The 23,434-nt window shown below is 27.1% G+C and overlaps 1 protein-coding gene across 1 annotated transcript; it reads left to right on the forward strand.

Annotated features, from left to right (window-relative positions):
- Positions 1-19,752: 19,752 nt before the first annotated feature.
- Positions 19,753-22,803, forward strand: LOC105635811 (aluminum-activated malate transporter 8). The gene is made up of 6 exons (XM_012218929.3): positions 19,753-20,152; positions 20,384-20,524; positions 20,670-20,942; positions 21,062-21,183; positions 21,380-21,523; positions 22,068-22,803. The coding sequence occupies exons 1-6, from the start codon at positions 19,864-19,866 to the stop codon at positions 22,560-22,562; spliced, it is 1,464 nt and encodes a 487-aa protein (XP_012074319.1). The 5' UTR covers positions 19,753-19,863; the 3' UTR covers positions 22,563-22,803.
- The last annotated feature ends 631 nt before the right edge of the window (positions 22,804-23,434 follow it).

Consider the following 23,434-nt stretch of genomic DNA (forward strand, 5'->3'; position numbering starts at 1 on the left):
GAGCATAATGATATAATAATTATTATTATTAATTCAGACTATAATGATAATTAGAGACTAAACTATGATTTTATAGTAAAGGAAGTAAAAAGAATTTTAGTGTTCCATTAAAGTGCACTTTGCGATAGCAAACTTGTGTTTAATCTTTAATGGCTTTGAGATAAATTCTAAGGAGAAATAGCAATTCTACATATATAAAGACAATGGCATCAAAGTGGTAGACCAAAACCTCAAAATTAATCACAACAATGGTAATAACTTAATTAAGAAAATACGAATATTAGATATTTATAAACTAGTAATATTTTAATTTTATATAGCGTGTTTAAAATTTGAAGTTATGTTGACACGTAAATATAAATATAGGTAATGTCACAAGACATAAGACAAGATGTGCAATCCTGATCTAATCAAACTAATAATAATCTTTTTCTTGAAAAGAAAATGAAATTGATATGAGATATTTTCTAATAAGATGGTATTGCAAGCACCGACAGATAGAGGAGATTGACTTTGTAAAAAATTTTTATTTTATTAAATATGTATATTTTTACGTAGACTTTTAGAAATATTATAATAAATTTAAGTATATATTCTACCATTCTTAATAAATAAAAAGAGAAGTAAAAATAAATCATGACGATGTGTAAAAGTTAGAAAGTTAGAAAATTACGTGTGAACCCTTTTTTTCCTTTTATTATTATTATTATTATTTGTGATACGTTTCATTTAAGTTATATGTGGACAATAAGTCAAAAACTGAGTTGAAAGATACACCAAAAATCTAGGCACAAATGCACAAATCATAAAATCATAAATGATTTCCTTGGAGAAATTCTTAGGGAACCACAAGCTTTTCAATTTTCTCCATGACATTTGAATTATGGCTCACAAAATCTTTTAAAAGAATTAAAATTAAATATTAGTAGCTATTAGAAATTGACTAATGGCGGTTAGTTTATTAATATTCATGTTTGATAAAATTTTGGTAGCGGTTGTTATCAAAATATAAAATGACATTAAGAGTATAATTGCTTTTATATATTTGTGATGTACAAATTTTTTTGAATATAAGGTGAATATATTATTTTTTATTTTAATATATTATATAAATAAAAATATTAATTAAATTTTTAAAATACTATTTAAGAAAATTTATTAATAATTTGAAAAGAAAATAATTTTATTAATAATTATTTTTATGTGATTAACGAAATTCAAAATAATATAAATATGAATAAAGTACAATTGATATGAAAAAGTTTCACAAAATAAGTAATCACGTATTTAGATTTGTGTTAGTTACTATCTATTGATTAAAAAGCTTATTAAATACCTATAACCTAGCTTTTGAGTGCAAACTAATAATCAATTACACGAATCAGCTGAACTAAATTGACCTGTGACTCCTTTATCTATAAATATAAATTCTTTAACGATTTTATATAATAAGTAAAAAGTAAATAATTCTCTTAAATTGTAAAAAATATATATATATTAATTTGATTCAATTAATTTTTATCCCACATCATAAATTCGATTAAATATAATTTAAGAGAATTGTAAATATAGTTAATTTATTTAATATATATAGATAAAATTTAAGAAAATTATTAATTACTCTAAAACCACTTATATTTATAGATAAAGAAAAAAAATAAAATAAAAATCTCCCAACTTCTTGTTCCTCTCTACTTGGTTACACGACTGCCACGTCATCCAGCGCACTAATTGCTCGACTACGCATGAGCTTGGGACCCACCACCTCGATTCCACGTGCCGTTTCCCAACCCTTTAAAGGGGCCGAAAAAAATAAAAAATAAACAAACAAAAACAGAAAAGAAAGACCCACACCCACTTTGCGGTTTCCACGGGCTAGTCCCCTACGCCCCTTCCCTCTCTCCTTTTTTATTTCCCTTTTTTTTATCTGCCTAATATTTTTTTATTTATAATTTAAAATTTTATTTTATATTAAATAGTTTTAGTCCTTTGCAATTTAATACTGATGATTTTTCTACTAAAAAATATAGAATATTAGGAAATAATATTAATTTTAAAATTTTAGAAATTGGTGTAACAAAAAAAATGAAACATTAATAATTTAAAATATATTGTAATTTTAAACATCAAATTTGTAATATTAATGGTAAATCTATGATGAAAATCAAAAAACTCATACTAAATTTACTTTCTATTCTACCTATGTCTATAATATGTTTTATTCTCTAACTAATATAAATTGTTTCAAAATAATATATTTTTATGTCTTTCTTATTAATAATTTTATTGAGTTCTTCATTTTAAAATTCTCATATTTTATTTCACTATGTCTCTATAAAAACAACTTACATATTTTGAGAAAAATCTAGATAAATGTAATACAATTTATTTTCACATTATTGTTTTAGTATTTTCTTTATTATCATAATTAGACATGTAAAATTCATTTTATTTATTTTTTATCTATAGAGAGTAAATATATCATTAAAGTGAACTAATTCGTGCTTTATATTTGTTCCATATCAATTAATTTTATTTATAGATTTAAAAAAAATTATTATGAAGATCCTTTGTTTGTTTTGAGGTAAAAAAATAGTTTAAATATTATTTATTTAAAAAAAAGTTGGGTTTGGACTTAGCGAACAAGAATTGGTCCCACTTCCCAACTTACTGTACACGCGTCAAAGGAGCAGACTATTTTGTTTTTATATTATCTTAATTTAATATTTTAATTAACGAAGATTCGCCTCCCCTTGCCTTTTTCTTCTTTCCCTCCCCTAAGGTGTGGCCCCCCACCACCTAATCAAAACTTCCACGAATTGTCGGGACCCACGTGTCCACAAAGTCAAGAAAGTAACCAATCGGAGCAGAGGTAGGGTCTCGGGGGCAACTACTTGCTTCTGCTTTTTTCTTTTCTTTAATGCTATCCCATCTACAAGCTTGTCACTGTCGGCTTTTACGATTTCCATATAGACACGTGTCCTCCTCTTATATCCACCTCTCTTCTTTGTCCCTGTTCTCGTTTTGTCCTTGCCACGTTGGTGTCCCGAGTCGTTTTCTTGAAAATGACCGTTTAGCCCCCTTCTACTTAAATTAAATTTCGTTTGAATAATATTTTACCGAGAAAAACAACTTTTCGAAGTTATTATAATACGAACTACCGGCAATGTCAGCTTTTATGGGTCAATTTCAAGCAGTGCACGAGTGTGCCCCTTTTTGTAGGTTTATCCCAATGTAGCCGTTCGATTAGATAGATAAAAAGCTTCGATTACGATTTAACGGAGCAGATTTATTGATCTGATTGAACGGCGTACGGTTGTGTGCAGCCAATTCTCATAGAGTTGCGTGGAGAGATTGATTGGATGGTGACGTAAGCCATACGCAACTATCAGCGTCTTTTAAGAACGACAAAAATCCACTGTGATATCGTGTAAATTTTGAATGATGGAGCGTAGGTACTCAATTTCATGCGCAGAAATGGCATGTATGCTGCACTGTCCAATGGGCGATGGGCATGCATCCATGGAGAATGGGGCCGCGTCGAAGGGTTTTAAGATTAGGGCGATTGAGCAATTGTAGATTGGAAATGTATTATCATCTGTGGCGTGACTTGTACCAGTGACAACGGCAGGGGGATCTTCTGTATGAATGGAATTTTTCTATGGTGATAGCGCCTTCATTGTCATAAGGTGTGGACTAAAGAGCGACAGTGCGGATTTTGCCATTTTCATAATTAAAGATTTTGCAACTTTTTTTATTTTTTTTACACAAGTTTCTTTATTTTTTATGCTTTGTATTGAATTATGTATAGAATTTAAAAATCGTTGGCCAGATTTCAAAAAATAAAAATAAAAATAAAAAATAGAGCAGCAAAATTATACCACTTCAAGTAAAATTCAAATTTTTATATAATATAAACATATTAGACACTCTCTTCCTACCATTTAAGTATGCACTACTAATTTAGAATACCTTAAAAAATTATTTTTTTATTTTCTATTTTACCGATTCTCAAATAAAGTTATTTTTTTATTTTCTAGCATCAGGCCTGGCAAAAATTGTTAACTGGCAATTCTGATTCTTGGAACTTTTGGTCCTTCATAAACCATATTCATTCTGATTTCTATATGACTTTATTGAAATGACGAATTCAAATTCCAATTTTGCCGATTTTTGTCATGTTATTTTAGGTTAATTTTTTTTTTTTATCGAGTTCTAATTCGAAATAATACAGTCACCATACTTAATTAACAATATTCTTTTTACTTATTTTAATTTTCATGTCATTTCTCGCTAAATTACTGATGACGATAAAAGTAGTAGACTATGAAAAAAATTACTTTCGAAAGCTTTTCTTTTTTAATATGTTCTTCGAATCATAGGAAGATCTAAAATAAAACAAAATGATTTAGCTCTCTCAATCATTGGTAAAATCACAATTTCTTCCGACAATTAAACAGTGTTCTGTTTGGTTTTTTCATTTATTTGAAGAATAGAAAATCTTGAGTTTGAGTCCTTTCGAATACAGTTATTTTTACGAATTTTGTGAGCCAAAAGAGCTACCTCTATTATATAACTCGCAGTATTATTTTCGGTCCATATTCACTATAATGAATTAAAAAATAAATAAAAAAGACAATTTCTTCTCATATTTTAAGTTTATATACAAATTCTGTATCAACATAGGATAAAACTCTAATATTTAGGAGGGGAGAAAAGAATTAAATATATTGCGGATGATGATTAGTACAACTCTATTCATTATTATTGTTTATGATAAGGGACCACGAAAAGAGTGATCATTGTAGATAAGATGATCAAAGTAGGAATTGACTGTTAATCTAATGATTACAAAATTACTATTTATACATATGAGCTCATTAAATGATTATATTTTGTAAAAAGAAAAAAAATGTCCAAGTGTCACCATTCGTCCTTTTAAAAACTTCATAAAATTTTCTGGTAAATTGAAATATGTATAATTAGACTCACCTGTGAAAATGATTCAGATATATTTAATAACATGTTGAGTGTTGAATATTTATATCTCCTGCTTTACTGACTATAATTAACTTGTAAGTTTTTAACTTATTTTGGTTAACAAATTGGTTAATAAGAAATGGATTTTTTCAAATAATTACTTGTCCCGTAATTTTTATTCTAATTTGATTTATAAATAGATTAATAAAATTTAATTGGTACAATTAAACTATTATTTTTGCTTTATTTTTCTTTGGTATACTTCTGTATTGATTTTCATTAAAATAATGATTTATATTAAATTTTTATTGCAATTAATCAGACTATAAATTATCCAATAATCAAAGCAATTGGATATTATATAACTGGAAGATTAAATGTTGATATTTTAATTTTGTTTATTTATTAATTAATAGTTAGTAATAGTAGTTTAACTATTATATTTATTGAAAAAAGAAGTATATTAAATAAAAATAAAATAGTAAATTGCTCACTTATTAAAAATGAAACAGAAAAATAATTTTTTACATACGAAAAATAAAATAAGACAAAAATTATGAGAAGCCGTTAATTAATAATGTAGTTAGGCTGTCTTCAGTGCTTCCCACAATAAATGGAAGCCAACAAAAGTCGTTGGACTGGGAATCCTTCGCAATCAATTCATGTCTTCAACCGTTAATCAATCTGAAGACCTTATAATAATAATAATAATAATAAGTACATATTTAACATTTAATGAGAAAATAATTATCCAAAACTCATCACAGTTAATAGCAATTGATTTAGCTTAGTAATTTTTTAAAAAATAATAATAATTAACCATCACAATATAGTAAAACAATGAGAATATGAATGTGGACATAACCTTGAATTTATTACTACTCCAAGAAATAAATAAATAAATATAGTATTTATTTATGCTTTTTTTTTTTTTTGTTTGCGTGCGTATTTCCACACTAGATACTCCTTTCATTTTGTTAATTTTGATTTTTTTTATTTTTTACAAAAATTAAGAAAAATTTTTAATCACCTTAATTCTAAAAGAAATAAAGCTTTAATTAATATTCACTTAATTCAAATAAAATGTATTGCATATATTTAAACAATGATAAAGTTAGAATAAAGTAACTAATGCTATTTTAATTTTCTAAAAGAGTCATCTAAGTAAAAATAAAAAAAAAATATAAATTATCAAATTTAATGGAACAGAGGGTATAGTTTATTTTTTATTAATTCTATTATCTTAATTTGTAAAATGTAAATTAGCATATTTAATTTGTAACATCTAATTAAGAAAAATAATCAAAAAAAAAAAAAATCCTGGTAATTAACAAATTGAATTAGGTCCAGCTAATTAATTAGTAAGAGGAAACACAACCAATAATTTGTCCCATGAAAGATTCGACTTCTCTCATAGATCTTGATCTTTCTTGCAACCAAACTTGGATTTTTGTGATTAAAAGTTCCATGTTCAAATGGTGGTAGCTAGAAATGCTTGACTTGTTAGCTTTGAAACTTTCTTTATTATGTTTATTTTATTTTATTATTTTATTTTTATACAAAATTGGTAACGTGGCCTACTTATATCCACGGATTAGTATCTCACAAGTGGCCTGTTAGGCAAGACAAGTCATCTATATAATCTTTCCTTGACCTTCCTTTATTCATTTTTTTTTCATTAAAAAATCATAAAGGAAATGATATATTCTTGACACATACATAACACTATTTGTTCACATACTCTTTACTTGGAGGAACCCTTCTAGCCCTTCAAATTATAATAATAAGTAATAATATCAATTTAGACTTTACCTAACTGATCTCAGCTGCCCCTATTGTGGATTTTGTTTCTTTATCATGTGTTTTCGTGTTAGATCAATAATAGAGTTTTCTAATTTTGACTGTCTTCAGTAATAGCTTTTTAAGTAGCTTTAAACGTTTTGATTAAATATTACTTTTTATAATATTCGGTAATATAATATTTGAATTAACTTTTAAAGATTAATGTAGGGTTTTATAAAAAGTTAAGCCACGTAATGTTTAACTTTTCATAAAACGGTAAAAGTTAGATATTATAAAAAGCTACTCAAACAGCTAACAGCTATTAAAATAACTAATTTTATTGAACAGACTCTTAATAGGTAAAGTTGATTTGGAAATAAGGTCGAACTAAACTCTAATTACATGTTATTTTAACGAAAATTTAGATAGAAGGAATTGTTCTTTTTTTTTTTTACAAAGATTGCATAACCTAAAAGGAGTTAGATTGTGACATTGGAGATGTTTCCCTTTTGCTAATTATAAAACTTAGGAAAATAATAATCATTGTTATCTTATCAAAAGGATACATCATTAAACACTTTATTTACATATATAATATATAGCAAAAAGTTACAATATGATAAACACTCCCAGACTATCTTGGTGGAGATCCTTCTTATCAACCGTCGGATTTCAATATTTTGAATCTGGAGGGCATCTCCAAAGTCAATCTATTAGCTCACAAGCAACATATACATGTATATTCTATTATAAATAAAGGGTATATATATTATAATATTGTGAAGTTGAAGATCATGCAATTCTTTTTGTATTATATGAATTGTTGTAATGTATGATGATATTGATTTATGGGTAGTTCTCTGAACACTAAGGTATGATTTTGGAGGGCTAAGTGCCTCACAAAGTATAGACAATTTGATGTTATGTCCTATATAATTCACCTCACTATCAAGATCATGCCCTTTGCTTGCCATGTATCTTTCAGTCAGTCTCCTGCTGTGTTTCTTTGTACCATTCTTGAAACTAATATTTAAATCAAAACCTTAGATACTCTGTCACATGGTTTGATTTATATATATATGTGACTTGAAACATCAATTTTTATAACTATCTTAGGGGTCAAGATGATCCATGCATATCCATGCAACAACTTGGATTGTCTCAACTGCACTATTTCTATTGTCCCCTGGTAATCAACGGCCGATCCAGAAAAAAATTTTCTAGGGTTAATATATAATAAATTATAATAAAAAGAATTTATTTAAAATTTTAAGAGGGGTTAGTTAAAAAAATACATGTCCATCAAAAGAAATTAAGAAAAATATAAAATTCAGTTGAACCCTTTCTATAACGTAGATCCATCGTTGCTAGTAATAATAATAATAATAATTAAAAAATAAAATAAAATTGAATGATAAAATGGTGACACTCAATTATATTTTTTGTTACTAGGTTTTCATCTACATGTCTGTTTTCTTTTTAAAAATTTTTTTTAATGGGGTTTGACAAGTAACAGAACACATTTTCTAGATGAAGTTTAAAAAAGAAAAAAAAAAAAACAAAACAAAAAAAGAGAAAAGAAAAGGTGAGTGTTTGATTACTGATTAGATGAATAAAAATAAGAAGTCCAAAGTGAGATATTGGCCCATGTGTCAAGTTGCTGAGTTCTGAAACCAATGATCTTAAGAGAAAATGGGGCCTTTTGCTTCTTTTCTTTTAAAAAAAAAAATATAATAAACAATTGTTTTTGAGTTGTACAATCATGAGATTCCCAATTTCTCATTTAGGTTGGAGTGGTATCCTACATGTTTCTTTACATAAACGTTTTTTTCAAGCCCATTATATTAAAGCCTATTACCATTATTATTCAAATTTCACTTTATCATAATAATATATTGAGAATACGAGGTTGTAATTGAGACAAACTGCTCGTCTATTCAATATTTGGAGAAATAAAAAAAAATTCATTCAAATTTATTTCATAAGTTTAACGAATTGAAACCGGATATGTTTATTAAGTTCGTTTAATAAATAAGCGGCAGCTTAAGCCTGTAAATGGTGAAATTTATTTTTAAACATTAAAAGAAAATGCGCTCTGATCCAATAAAGTTTTGCTTTTATGCATCCCTATGAAAATATTAATCAACTCTAATTAATAATTGGTTCTAAATTTACATTTGATATGGATTAATTTAAAAGTTTTAAAATAATTAAATAATAATCTCAAACTATTGTTAAAAATAATTTTTTAAAAAAAGTAAGTTGCAATAGTTTAATATGACACTGACTTTAGTAATATAGCTGTTCTATTTGGTTGATTTGTGAGTACTGAAAACCTTACCACTTTCAATTGAACAGACTGGCTAAAAGCTACATGTCAATTTGATGATTTTTGTTTTTGAAATGGACCCAATTCATTTTGTCCCAAGAGAATGAGAAAATTAAATGAGGATTAGAAACATTGGGCCCATGTATAAATTTGGACCACATCCTGTGGCCCATTTTTTTGTAACAATTAATAATTGTGTCCATGGGCCTCCACCAATTGGCCTCAAAGTAAACATTTTGCTTGGGAGATGTGCCAAAATCTCTCTTGTTTGGCTACCCTTTCATGCAATAATTTTACTTTATTCTTTAGAGAGAACAATTTCACCTTTTAACCAAAAAAAAAAAAAAAAAAGAAAAGAAAGGGGGGGCGCTTTCATGATTTAGATAGGATATCATTTTGTTCATTGAAAAAAAAAAAAAGAAAGAAAGAAATTCAAAATTAAATGGCAACATGACATAGTAATTATTAATAGCATTAAATGTTCATATTTCACTAAATGAGGGAAGGTGACATGCATACAAATATTTTAAATAGGTATATAGAAATAGAAATTTCAAAGAATTGAATTTTAAACTTGGATCTTCAAATAGCCATTGGGCAAATGTAATCAAAACAAAAACATCTAGAAAGGGACATCTAGGGTTCCAAGATAGGCATTTAACCCTTATGTTTATAAGCATAATAAGAAATTTTTACCTCTTGATATGGCAACTATAGATTTTAAGAAATTATTACTGATTTCATTTTTGTTATGTTCCTCTTCAAGAAAGGAAATGCATATATAGTTATTTTGTTTTTTCAAGTTATCTTTTGTGTCTCTGTCTTTTAGGTATATAAATATATATGTATACACATACACACATACTAGTCATGTAGTACGAGGATTGCATATACATAGTATCTACTATTTGTAAATTCTTGAATTTATTTATTTATTGCATAATCTTTTATATCTTCAAAGACAATAAAATTATAACATAATTTTGTAAGATATAATATATATTTTTTTATGTAAAGATATAAGATAATATTAATTATATTAAAAGTCTTTCTAATCATCCATGCATTTAAATAATAATACCAAGAAAACATAATTTACTTTCAAGTCTTTTCTCAATAAAAGTGTGTTAAAAAGAATATCAAAGCCTCATAAGACTTCTTCACAGCATCATTTATGCTAGAGCCAAACTCCCTGCTAAGAAGGTAATGAATTTCGTTAAAAAACATAATATCATGTGTGATTTAATTTATCTTCTCTATATCCTCTCAACTATTAGTATTTTTACTAATTTGATGATTTAAGGAAAACACCTATTTTAAATATTTTGTATTAAGATCATTTTAGTGTTAGACTATATCTCTCTCTCTTTTCTCTCAAGTCGTCGACCATAATTTTAGTTTGAACTGCCGATGGTGATTAGTTGTAACCCTAACTTCTATTCTTTTTTTTTTCACTTCATATATCTTATTCACTTTTAATAAACTCAAAATTTTTTTTCTTATAATGTAAATATTGGTTTTTGTTTTTCTTATAATATTTTGTTTTTCTCAAATATTGCTTTGTTATTGTTGATTAGTCTCCATGTTTGGAGTTTATTTTGTCCCGAGAGTTTATTACTAAATATAAATATAATATTTCATTTATTTGATTGAAGACTTTAACTCTTGACTCATAGATGTAGATCTTCAATCAATCAAATATGGTACTTCCACATGTTCTTCCATCGATGTTTTTAACATATATCAAGAACTTATATTTATACATCATATGTTTCAATTTCTTGAAAAATCAATCCATGAATAAAAGATTCAAAGAAATTATTATTTTGTCATTTAAATCAATCAAAGAAGTAGTTGCTATTACGAAGATTTATATCTTTTATCAAAATCATTTTCAAGTGTAAGAATCTAATATTATCTCATTTCATTATTCAAAAGAATATAAATGATTCTTTTGATTTTATCAACGAACTCTATTAACTACTAATAGCAAAATTTTATGTTTGATCTATACGAGTTTTTGTAATACTTTATATTATTAATGAATTATATTTCTTCAAAAAAATAGGAGGAAAAACACTAATATGTTGAATCAAGGAAAAGACTTTCTCGTTGTTGTGAACTCTATAATGTTATTTTAACCCATTGAGTCTCCTAATAAATAAAATTCATAGAATTACATAGTCAAGAGAAAACTATTATGTTAGTATGTATCCGTAATATTATTTTAATCCATAAGACCTCCCAATGAATTGAAAAAAAAAAAAATCCATACAATAGAAATTCAGTAATTAATCAAACTATTCAAAAACCAGCAAGCAAATTAGTAGACAGTAAAAATTATTTATGATGATAAATATCATGGAATTAATATCTTTATAATTTGATAATCTACTATTTTAAAAAAAATTGCAAATAGGACATCAAATTATTCAACGGTCATCTTTGCGTATATATATTAAAATTTCCACGAGCATCAGCACACTCTTTTGGAGTATAGAAACTTATCTCATTTTCTGGATAGTTATTCTTTCCCTTCTTCTTTGTTTATTTAGGATTCAAGTCCTAATTCTTTGGGCAGATACTCATGGCATTAACTTCCTGAGATAGGTTTCTGTTACTTTTTTTTCCTTTTGTTTACCGAAAAAAAAAAAAAAGAGAAAATAAGAAAAATATTGTAGGATTATACCTATTAAAGCAATGAATATTTTAACATTCAGGCCCATTCTATAGAACTTCAGCCCATCTATAATATTCAGGCCCATTTTTCTATTTTGCAACATACGGAATGCTATCAGGCGAACTTCATAGGCCCATTATGTCGCAGTCTCGTAGTGATCAACTTGTCCTTGTATTTGGCTTAATTTTAATGGTGGTCCCTGAACGTAAGGGCGCGTACCTTATCAAATTTCATTAAATCATAGAGAGTAGATTATCTAAAATAGGGAGAATTACTCTTACATCTCTATATATTAATCAAATATATTAATTAGTATCGTTTTTTTTCAAATTATATGATACATTCTTAAATTTTAATTTCGTCAAATATTTTAGTCTTTTTTTATTATTTTTTTATGGATTTTACCATTAAATTTCTAGGAAAATATGAAAATTTCCTAATATAAATTATGTAAACTCTTCGTAAATTTCCAAAATAGACAAAGGAAATTCATAAAACATACTCAAAAATTTTAAAAATAAATTAGTAAATTAATGTTCTTAGTATATTCTTTGCGGAAAATAAGTAAATTCGTTTTTGGTACAATTTTAATTAAATTAATTCCATCAGTAAATTAATCAATTGGTAAAAAAACTCAAAAAAAAAAAAAAAAAATCTATTGTCCGGCCCATAGCCACCATTACCCACCTCCTTTTCCATAAAAAAAATTTAGGGACATAAATGATTAAGGACATTTAGTTAAAAAAAAAATTTCTCTCAGACACATAAAATGTAAATGGAAGGAATAAAGTTTATAACAAGACAATAACTTACAGACATAACCGTGTATTTTATGAAAAGCAGGTTTTGACTAGTATATTTAATCAATATATAAGTATGTAATAGTAATTTTTCCTCTAAAATAAAAAAAGAGATAGATCGAGGCATCTCCTCTGTCCATACTTGATCTTTTAATGCAAAAAATTGGCTAAATCATATGATATAACCTAGAATTTTGCAGAGTTACATAAATTATCCTCTAAAATAACCTTAATCCCTCAAACACCCAATTTTAACTTTTTTGTAAAAAATTGCATTCTAATTTCAAATTAGTTAGACAATCAACAAATAATATCTATGGGTCCAACACCTTGAGTTTGAGTTAGCTAACCTAAGGCATTGGTTAGCAGAACAACATTGCAATAAGATAGCTAACATTTTGAAGCATATATATAGAAAAGAATGTTTAAAAAACTTTTTGTGCAAAAAATTAGCTTTTTGTAATTTAATTATAATTCTTTATAATAGGATTTTCTTAATATGCCACTTAAAATATGTGTTGTTATAATAAAGATGATTAATTCTAGCTTTTATTAATTATAATATAGATTTGATTTTATAACCAATCAAATTAAAAATTATGTTAAAATCTATTTAAAATAACTACATTTATTATGCTATTGTAAATTAAAAAAGATAAAAAATTCAGTAACAAAATAGAATGAATATAAACTTTGATTGTTTCAATATAATTATTTTTACTAAACTTTCATTGTTTAAAAATTAATTTTTTAAAATTACTTGTTAATTAAATATTAACAATAAACTAAATTGAATTCTTATATTCTTACTATATTTAAAATATACATATTCAATGCACAATATAATTTTTTATTTTATTTAATTGAATTCTTATATGTTTACTATATTTAATATACCATTATGTAATATGTTATATATTTTCTTATTTTATCAAATAAAATGTTTATATTCTTACCATATTTAATATATGCCTTATTATATTATATAATATAATATTTTAATCAATATAATTTAGATTTAAATAGAAAACTGATACAATCAATTAAATTAAATTACTTTTATTTTTTCAACTAATAAAATTAAATTTGTAAAAATATATTCTTGGGAATCTATAAATTTAATGCGATTATTTTAGACAGTCTAATATTCTCTCCCTATTTCCACTTATATATATATTATAAATAATAGTTTATGAGACATTACTTATTGTGAAATAAAATGAGCTACTAAAATCTTTTTCTAATCTTAATTAGTTTAATTTAGATTATCATTTTTAACTAAATAATATATATCAATACAACATGCACTTGCCTCTTAATTGAGGATCTTGTGTATGAAAAACAAGAGTGATTACAACCATACGATCCATATGGACATAATTCATATAATCAAGAAGATTTATGTTGCACCTTGAATTTGTGTTCTTTTTGGTTATTTGGTGCAAATTTGGATTGATTAATTGCAAAAAAATTAATTTTTTTGATAAATTGCATATCGCGCTCCTCAAATAACCAAGAGATGATATTATTCAGTTAAAAATATTTTTTTGATAAATCTACTTAATTTATTATTATTTTTTTCAATCAAGAATATTTTTGTACTAATGAGTGCAACTAGCAGAAATTCAAATAAATTTAATAATGCATCCTCCATATATACTTAGTTTGCATATTAAGAAAAGGCCTTAAAATTTAAATCCTCATCTATGAGATGATAAGCAAATTGGTTTTGATAACTAAATCATTTTCTTTAATTCACTTTTTAATCAGAAATTTAAAGCACTAAAGTAATTCTGAGAACTATAGGTTGTGGCTTGGCATTGCAGGCTAGGTATGTAGGAAGAACTCTCGGGTTCGATTCTCACTAAATACACTTTCAACAAGAGGCGAAGAGTTTTAATTAATAGAATCCGGATCAGTGACATAATCAGGAATTAAAGTTATGAAAGCGAAATTGAAAAATTTACTATTTTAAAGGGTAAAATAAAAAATTTTTAATATTTTATGAGAAAATCTGAAAAAAAAAAATTTAGGGGGGCGGGAACCACCCTAGACCCCAGCTCCATCATTGGCCCGGAGAGCGGTGGTTTAAAAAATAAATAAATAAATAAAGTGTGATACAGAAAGAAAGAACCTTGAAAAGGGTGGGACGATAATGACCTTTCAAGTACAAAACCATGTCCTTTGGTCTTTAAAATTTTCCCAAATACAAAACTATAAAACAAAACAAGGCAGTTCTTTCATCTGTCCAATTCTAACTTATTATTATAGGTTAAACAATATAAAATAATGAAATAAAAGATGGGTTCAAGCTAAAAAGCTTCACCCACTTATAAAAACGCACTAATTATAATTAATATTAATAAATTAGAGATATTTGGAATCTTAAGGGCTTCTCTTAATTAATAATCTCAAGATTTTGTACAGTATTAATTTGCTTAACAATAATTATATAATAATATTTATAACCTCATTAAATAGAGCTAAATGACAAATTTCCGGCCAAAAAAAAATATATATATAATTAGTTAATAGATAATATAAAATAAAATGCCATTGCTATATGTTTTTGTTAGTACTGTAGTTCATGCATGATATTTTATTAGTTAGGTTTATTGGAAGAAGCATTAGGTTTATTGGTGATCAAAATTGTGTGATGTGATCCTCCATAATGCTTAATGGTTAATCAAAATCAATTCAAATAAATCTTCTATACCTTCCATTTTTTATTTAAAGCGCGTTTTCTTTATAAAACGAATTAATCTTTAAACGTGTTGATTTATAGATTTAGTGAATCAAATTTCTAATAAAAACAATTTATTTATCATTTCTATATCTTCCTATATTACATAAATTAATAACAAAACAATGAAATTCAGCATCTTACTTTTAATTTCGGAGTGTGTGTCAGGCTCCATCTCAAAGATAAAGATTAATTTCTTTGAAGTGCTTTCAGGCGCTGAAGCGAGAACCTCTTTCAAGTGAATTTTCTCAGCATATAAATACCAGCAACTAATTATTATTATTTGCATACTAATTCATTATCTTTTTTTTTTTCCCTTGAAGGATAGGATTTCATTAAGAAAATAAATGAGAAGAATAAAAGCAGCTAGGAACTACATTACAATTCTGAAAACTAACATGAAAATGCTCTAACAAGAATTTAAGTTCATACGTAAGCTTGTCTTCTAATCCATCGAATTAAAATATTGGTTCTACAACTGAAAATAGACCTATAGTCTTCAATAACAATGTCTAAATTAGAATAGGCAATAGTAAAAAGAAAACATAACATAAACAAGTTATTGGCAAAATTAAATAACTAATCATTTATCTTTTTCTTTTTTTTATCCTCTAATCTTGCATAAATTAGTAAAAAAAAAAAAACAAAATTCCGCATTCCATTTTAAGAATTTATATTGATAGAAATAAATTTAAAGCACTCAATTAGTGATATATAATTGATAATTGTGCCAATCAGGTGTTGTTTGATTGGTCTTGTTGATTCTTGTAGAAAATGTAGGGAGTGAAAGTCAAGACCTTTCCATTATAAAAGTTATTACAAATTTGGTGAATGTTATTCAAAGGAGAGGGATGTCTCCTACTATGTAACCCGCAATATTATTTCGGTCTATTGGGCCTTCTATGTATAAAAAAAATTGATAATTTTTTCTAACATCAACATAATTAAGATAAATTGATTTAAAAAGCAAATATTGTACGGCTGATTGTTTACTTTAAAACTTGAAAGAAGGGACATCATTTTACGTGTGGGTAGCAATAGATGAAAGTCAAATGGTATTACCAAATTGTGTGTTTTTAACTAATTTGACAAAAACATAGATCACACAGGCTTTCCAAATTATGGCGTGCCATGAGCCACTAGTCTGTATGCCTTTTTAAGTGCCAGGCTTTTCTCATGGTGCCCATAATAATTTTTGAGTAATTGAAAGGTCAGAGCTGCATTATAGTTTTTTTTTTTTACTCTTTTTTTCTAGAATTTAATATTTTAAATTATTTAAGTGATTCGAATATTAGGTTTTACAATATGTCTTGAGTAACACCTAATTTTCATAATTTGTTTTCTTTTGTTCTTAAATATTTTAAACTCTAAAATCAAATCAAAGACTATTTACTTATGCATTCAATATTTTATCCCCCTAACTTTGAAATCCAATTTCGCCATTGTTGGCGTTTAATTAAATTTAGAAAAAAAAATTACTAATTCTTATATCACGTCAAAATTAGTCCATCTGTCCTTGCTTTTTTAAAAATATATTACTTCATCTGTAGTCCTTCCGTCACTATTTTATATACTTTTCTATTATATCTTGTGAGAAAAATGAAAATACTTTCGTCAAGTCTTATAAAAGGAGAGGGTATTTTCATCTTTTCACAAAATATTTAAGCTTCAAAGTGACAAAAAGAACCAATTAATAGTTGATGGAATCGAATATTAGGAATGGAGTGATGCATATACTTTTTTTTTTAAAAAAAATAAAGGATGAAATGATTAATCTGGCATAATATAGGTACCTAATAGAAATTTTTGCTTAAATTTCAAAGGTTGAAATTGATAGATAAATATGACTTGAGATATAAAAACAATTACAATAATGCCCTCCCACACACAAAAGAAAAAGCTTGCCAGTATTTGAGTTAGATAGATAAGTAGGGTAATGTATCACAAAGGAGGAATGAAGCATCCATAAAGTACTGTTATGTCAAAATTAAAAGAAGAATATATATATATATATATATATATATATATATATATATATATATAGATAATCTAAAACAAAATACACATCAGAATGTGGAGCTCTTAATGCTTCATCAATCAAAATCAAAATTTTAGAACACTAAAGAAGAAAAAAACAAAAGTCCTATATTCCTAGTATACTAAGAAAAAACAAAAGGAAAAGAAAAATGGAAATAAAGTATGGATAACATTTGGATAATAAATATAAAAATAGAATTGAAGCATTGTATCTAGCTCTTGCTTTGCTGTTTCCCTCTTATAGATCTATCATCATTTGCCATTGAGTATTTCAATTTCATCCACATGTTCATATATGCCTTTGCAACTTGATTCATATTGTGGCGAATTTTGGAACTCTTTCATATATTGAGAACTTGCTTTACATATGCATTCTTTTTTGGTAATATATGTAAAAAAGGAAAGAAAACATATTGGTAGTTAGGAAAAAAAAAAAAACAAAACAAGAACAAGAAAGTGAGTGTCATTCATGCTTTTCTTTTCATTTTCCCTTAGAATCTGTTCTGTAATATTAGTTGTTTTAATAGTTATTATAGTAACTATTTATTTTTAGATGGTAGTTGTTTATATATCGGTTTAAAGTAGAATTGTTCGATGAAAATAGTTGTTTTATTTAAAATAATAAAAAATGACATTAGTTGTTTAATTAGCTAAATTTGAAGGGAAAAAAAAAACAATGAGTATAATTATCAAAAAATTTAATTAAAAGTTAAACATTAAACATTATAGTATTTAACGTTTTATGAAAATTAAAAAGCTTCTTCTAACTCTAAAAGTTATGTTATGAGTGATACAATTAATAAAAATAGAGTTCGGTAAACAGGGCCTTACCGATCTTAAATTTATTGGTTCCCCAATTTTTGTTTTTTGTTTTTGGCTAAGATCGATCAAGTACTGTGAGAAATTCAAAAGAAAGAATCATATGATCGTGTCAGATCCTACTCACTAGTGATTTGCTGACCTTGCCAACCTGATAGTAAATCTAGAGATACATATATAAAGTCAATACATTATATTATATAATATATGTATATGAGATTATAATAGAAATTAAAAATATGTGTAATTCAACGAAAACCCAAATGCTAAAAACATTTAAATGTATGTTTCTTTTATTAATTCTTAATTAATAGTTAAAAGGGAAAAAGATAACATGGAGGATTCTTAGTAACTAATTTTTTTATTATGTCTAATTAATTAGGATTTATTTTTTTTCTCTTTTAATTTTTTTTTAAATAACTTTTATTTTCTTTTTGCTTTTTCCCTTATCTCATTGTCATGCTGTTGTCACTAAAATCCAATGTGAAGTAATTTTATCTCTCAAACTGGTAGCATTGCATAGTGGTGACCTATTTCTTTGCCTTTCTTTTTTCTTTTTCTTTTTTTTTTTCTTAGTTTTGTTGGACTTCACTTGCCTATATTAATTATTTAATCAGTTTAATTAATTAATTAATAAATATTCCCCAATGCTGATTGATCAGACTTTTCCAATTTGTGAATTCCAGTACTTAAAATTCAACTTAATTAGTACTGTAAATATTTATTTTTTTTTACCAAGTTGAGGTATTAATTAATCACAAGTCAGAAAAATGGTTAATTTATTTTAGGTATCAAAGTCTTTTTGAAGAAATGCATGCATGCCTTCCACTAATTCCCATTAAATCCCACTTTTTATGAATTTTTTTTACTTTGTAAACTAGACAGAAACAGTGCTATTCACTACAGAAAGAAACTACTTGGAAAGATCAAATTTCAATTTCTCAAGTAGTGGGTTACAGTGCATATATCGCTAGACCTAACTGACTAGCTATAGGTTTTTTTTTTTTTTTTTTTTTTTTATGGGTCTTATAAGAGCACAAGAAAAAGCCTATTTATAGCTATATTAGCTCATTTTCAGCTCATATAGCTTTAGTGGGTTAAACTCTTATTTGTTCTGTCTAGTGTGGGCTGAAAAATTTTAGGTAATGAATCATGGGCTGCTTTTTTTTTTTTTTGCTTGTATAGTGAATTAATTAGTTAAAAAGATTGTTTAGATCCAAGGTTGTTTAAAGATAATATATTTTAGTTTAGACAATAATAAATAAATATTAATGGAAAGGTAACTAAATTAAAATAAAATTAAATCCTAGTCATCTACATTTTTAGGAAAGGGAAATTATTTTCTCAAAGAAAATATTTGTCCTTTAATTAAACCTACAAAGGACATTAACACGTGTATTAATTAATTTAAACCTACAAAATATTTGGCTTTTCCTCCAAGGAGTAAAAGAAGTCAACTTTCCGGCCGACGGATTCTACGTTTGGGTCTTATTCAATCTGAAACTCTTAGGAATAGTGCCCTCTCTTTTAGCTATTATAAATATAGGGTTGGTGATCACGTTCCCTCTCCAAGGGCATTTCTATTTCCTAACTTCTCTTTTTCCTCTCCTTCTTTCTAATCTCTCTCAACTTACTTACAAGTAAAGGAACTAATTCCTTCTCTTTAATTAGTTTCTTGCACATTTGTTCAGCCATGGAGATTGAGTCTGCTACTCAAGAACTTAAGGCTGGGCCTTTCGAACGTGCATGGGGCTGGCTTAAGGCCTTGCCTTCCAAGTCCAAGGCTAAGGTGATCAGTGTTGCTAAGAACATCAAAAAGGTTGGACAAGATGACCCAAGAAGGATCGTTCATTCCCTTAAAGTGGGACTTGCTCTTACATTGGTGTCCTTATTATATTACTCTAGGACTCTCTATGATGGCTTTGGAGTTGCAGGAATGTGGGCTGTTCTAACTGTGGTAGTAGTTTTTGAGTTCACTGTAGGTAAGGAATTGAGTGCACTCTTCTATTTTAGCGATTAATTTGAATCACTACTTCAATCAATTTGGTTCTTGATCAAACGATCAATGATCATCAATTAATTAATATCTCGATAACTCAATCGATGGTTGATAATTAATTAATTAAATTCTCAATCATTCAATCCATGATCATTAAAAGTTTGAAATTGATAGCAATGCATTAATTTGTACATTTTTTTTCTTCTTTGTGTAGGTGGAACCTTGTGCAAGAGTTTGAATAGAGGCTTTGCAACATTTCTAGCTGGTGCTTTAGGGGTTGGAGCTCAACAATTAGCAAGTCTTTTTGGAAACAAAGGAGAACCCATCGTTCTTGGATTTCTTGTTTTCCTATTGGGTATGTCTATAAACTATAAAAACAATTTCTTTCTTTCTTTTCCGGCTAGGGTTTAAAACTATAAACTCAAAAAACTTTCGAAATGACTCTGAGTGCCTAGTATGTAGATTATTCACTTACATGCAACTTAATTGGCTTTATGCAGCTGCAGCGTCTACATTCACAAGATTCTTCCCAAGAATCAAAGCAAGATATGACTATGGAGTGTTGATATTTATATTAACGTTCAGTTTAGTATCAGTTTCTGGAATTCGAGCAGAAGAAATCTTACAATTGGCTCATCAAAGACTATCAACAATAATAGTAGGAGGAGCAACCTGCATAGTTGTATCTATCTGTATCTGTCCAGTTTGGGCTGGTGAAGATCTTCATAAGTTGGTTGCTTCCAACATAGATAAGCTAGCAAGCTTTCTTGAAGGTAATTCATTAATAAACTACATATATTTCAATTAAAATTTGTATATATTCTTTAATTGCTTTTATTTATTTACTTATTTATGTACATATTATAATTAGATTATGACAAATAATTCTCAGGTTTTGGAGGTGAATATTTTGAGTGCTTAGAGAAAGAAGATATTACGGTATCCAGTACGGAAAAATCGTTTCTTCAAGGATATAAAAGTGTACTCAATTCAAAATCCACTGAAGATTCCATGGTAATTAAAGATTCTCCACTAACCTGCACTTTTCTTTTTGTCTTCGCATGAGAACCACTAACTTCTGCACTTTTCTTGAATTGCTTCTCTTCCTCCATCACAAATAGATGCATATATATATATATATATATATATATATATATATATATATTAACTATAGGTAAGCTAATCGATTTAATGCTTCGGAATATTACAGGTAAATCTTGCAAGATGGGAGCCTGGACATGGCCGTTTCGGCTTTCGGCATCCATGGAAGCAATACTTGAAGATTGGAGCTATCTCAAGACAATGTGCATACCTCATTGAAGCTCTAAATAGTTGCATCAACTCTAATGTCCAAGTAATTGATCTACCACAACTTTATTCATATTTCTTTTTCTTGATACATAAAAAAAATTAAAGAAAAGAATAATAATGGCATAACTTGACCAATATATTCCATGCATTTGATTCCATTCTAAAGTTACAGCCACCTTTACATTCAGCTTTTATATTATATATCACAACAAAGACAATAACCTAACAGCTCATGGTTCCATTTAGATTAAGAATACCCTAAAATTAGTCTTTTGGAATGATGTTGACATTCTTAATTTCTTGAAGATTTTCTTGTATATTTAATGCAATCCCAAAAGTATATGCACCATCCAAAGTGTTTTGATGAAATCACCATACAAAACCACTTTTAAAGGTATCTTCTTCCATAAATAAAGATTTTACAAGTACTTTCCTTTCTAAAATAATCAAAAAGGGTAAAAAATTTTAAATTTAAAATTACTTTTCAATTAGGATTTGAACCTCAACCACACATATTTGAATATAATTCTAATGCTATTTATTTATTCAACTTAAACAATTAAACTTACAGAAGCTACTCTTTGCAGGTGCCGGAGGAATTTCAGAGTAAAATTCAAGAATCATGCATAAAGATGAGTGAAGAATCAAGCAAGGCACTAAGATCACTAGCCTCATCAATTAAAACAATGACTAATCCATCCCCAGCAAGCATTCATGTAGAGAATTCAAAAGCTGCCATTAATGAACTGAAAGTAATTCTAAAAGCAAGCTCATTAGAGCAAGCAGACCTCTTCGCAATAGTTCCAGCTGCAACAGTTGCATCAACATTAGTTGAAGTTGTGAAATGTGTTGATAAATTAGCTGAGTCAGTCGAAGAACTAGCTAACTTAGCACATTTCAAGAATGTTGAAGCTACTGTTTCACCAGAGAGTAAATCTCAGTTACTGCTTCACCGGGGAACAGTAAATCCTGTCCTGGATGGTGAAAATGATCATGTTGTTATTACAATAGATGAGAACCCTACAGATTCACCGGAAAATCAGAAACCAGCAAGACCTAGCCGGCAACAACTAGAAGTGTAAATATTAGTATTATGTTGCCATAACATGTGAACTAGTTTTCTTTATTATAGTTCACTGTTAATTAACTCTAGTGTAGTCAAGTTCTGTAATATTTTGTGCTTTTCCCTTTTCATGTGTTAATTTTAGCTTGTGCATTTCTTGAGTCAAGTTCTGTAATATTTTATGAATTTCTATTTTCACCTCTTGTGGGAAAAAAGTTGGAATTTCAAGTATATATATGTGCCGGATTTTTTAAGAATTCTCATCGGAAAATTGACGAGAACCATAGAATATATATATGAATTTACTTGTACAATTTGAAATTTGATTGCGATGGTGCTGAATAAATTAGGTAAATTAAATATTGTGACTCAAAATCATGTCCTAAAGGCACAATAAGTTTTATTTAATCAATGGTTTTAATTGAATATCAATTAAATAATTAATAAAAAAAAAGGCACCCTCTCCACTGATAAGCAAAGCAAAGTATAACTTGGGCTACTGATAGGTTATAAAAAATCCATTATGAAAGCAAATATTATTGCTGTGGTTTACTTATTATACTTTAGTGTGGGTAGACATGCTTTTAATTAATTTATTATATTTTGATTTGGTGCGAATGCAACATTATTAGTTGCATTTGACTTTCACCCAAAATAAAATATAAATTGAGAAGTTGTTCAAGCAGAATACATGTCCGAATAAGGTGAAAAACCAAATAAATTCTGTCCCTAAACTAGCAAAAATCTAGAACAACACTTTGCCTCTCAAACACACATTTTCATGATGCCTTACATTCATTAGGCATATATTATAAACTAGTCGAAAACCTGCAAGAAAAAAAGACCAGTGAAACAGTTACCCATCGGGAGAGGTCACTCTCTGCTATTTTA

Source organism: Jatropha curcas, chromosome 2, assembly GCF_041381405.1.
Source record: "Jatropha curcas cultivar XTBG-Jc1 chromosome 2, XTBG_Jcur_1.0, whole genome shotgun sequence".
NCBI lineage: Eukaryota > Viridiplantae > Streptophyta > Magnoliopsida > Malpighiales > Euphorbiaceae > Jatropha > Jatropha curcas.

What these genes read in the sequence shown, in the direction of transcription:
- LOC105635811 (XM_012218929.3), top strand. Translation starts at nt 19,864, where the DNA reads ATGGAGATTGAGTCTGCTACTCAAGAACTTAAGGCTGGGCCTTTCGAA. An exon ending in AGTTTTTGAGTTCACTGTAG is followed by an intron (nt 20,153 to 20,383) that starts GTAAGGAATTGA and finishes TTCTTTGTGTAG; the next exon opens with GTGGAACCTTGTGCAAGAGT. An exon ending in ATTTCTTGTTTTCCTATTGG is followed by an intron (nt 20,525 to 20,669) that starts GTATGTCTATAA and finishes GGCTTTATGCAG; the next exon opens with CTGCAGCGTCTACATTCACA.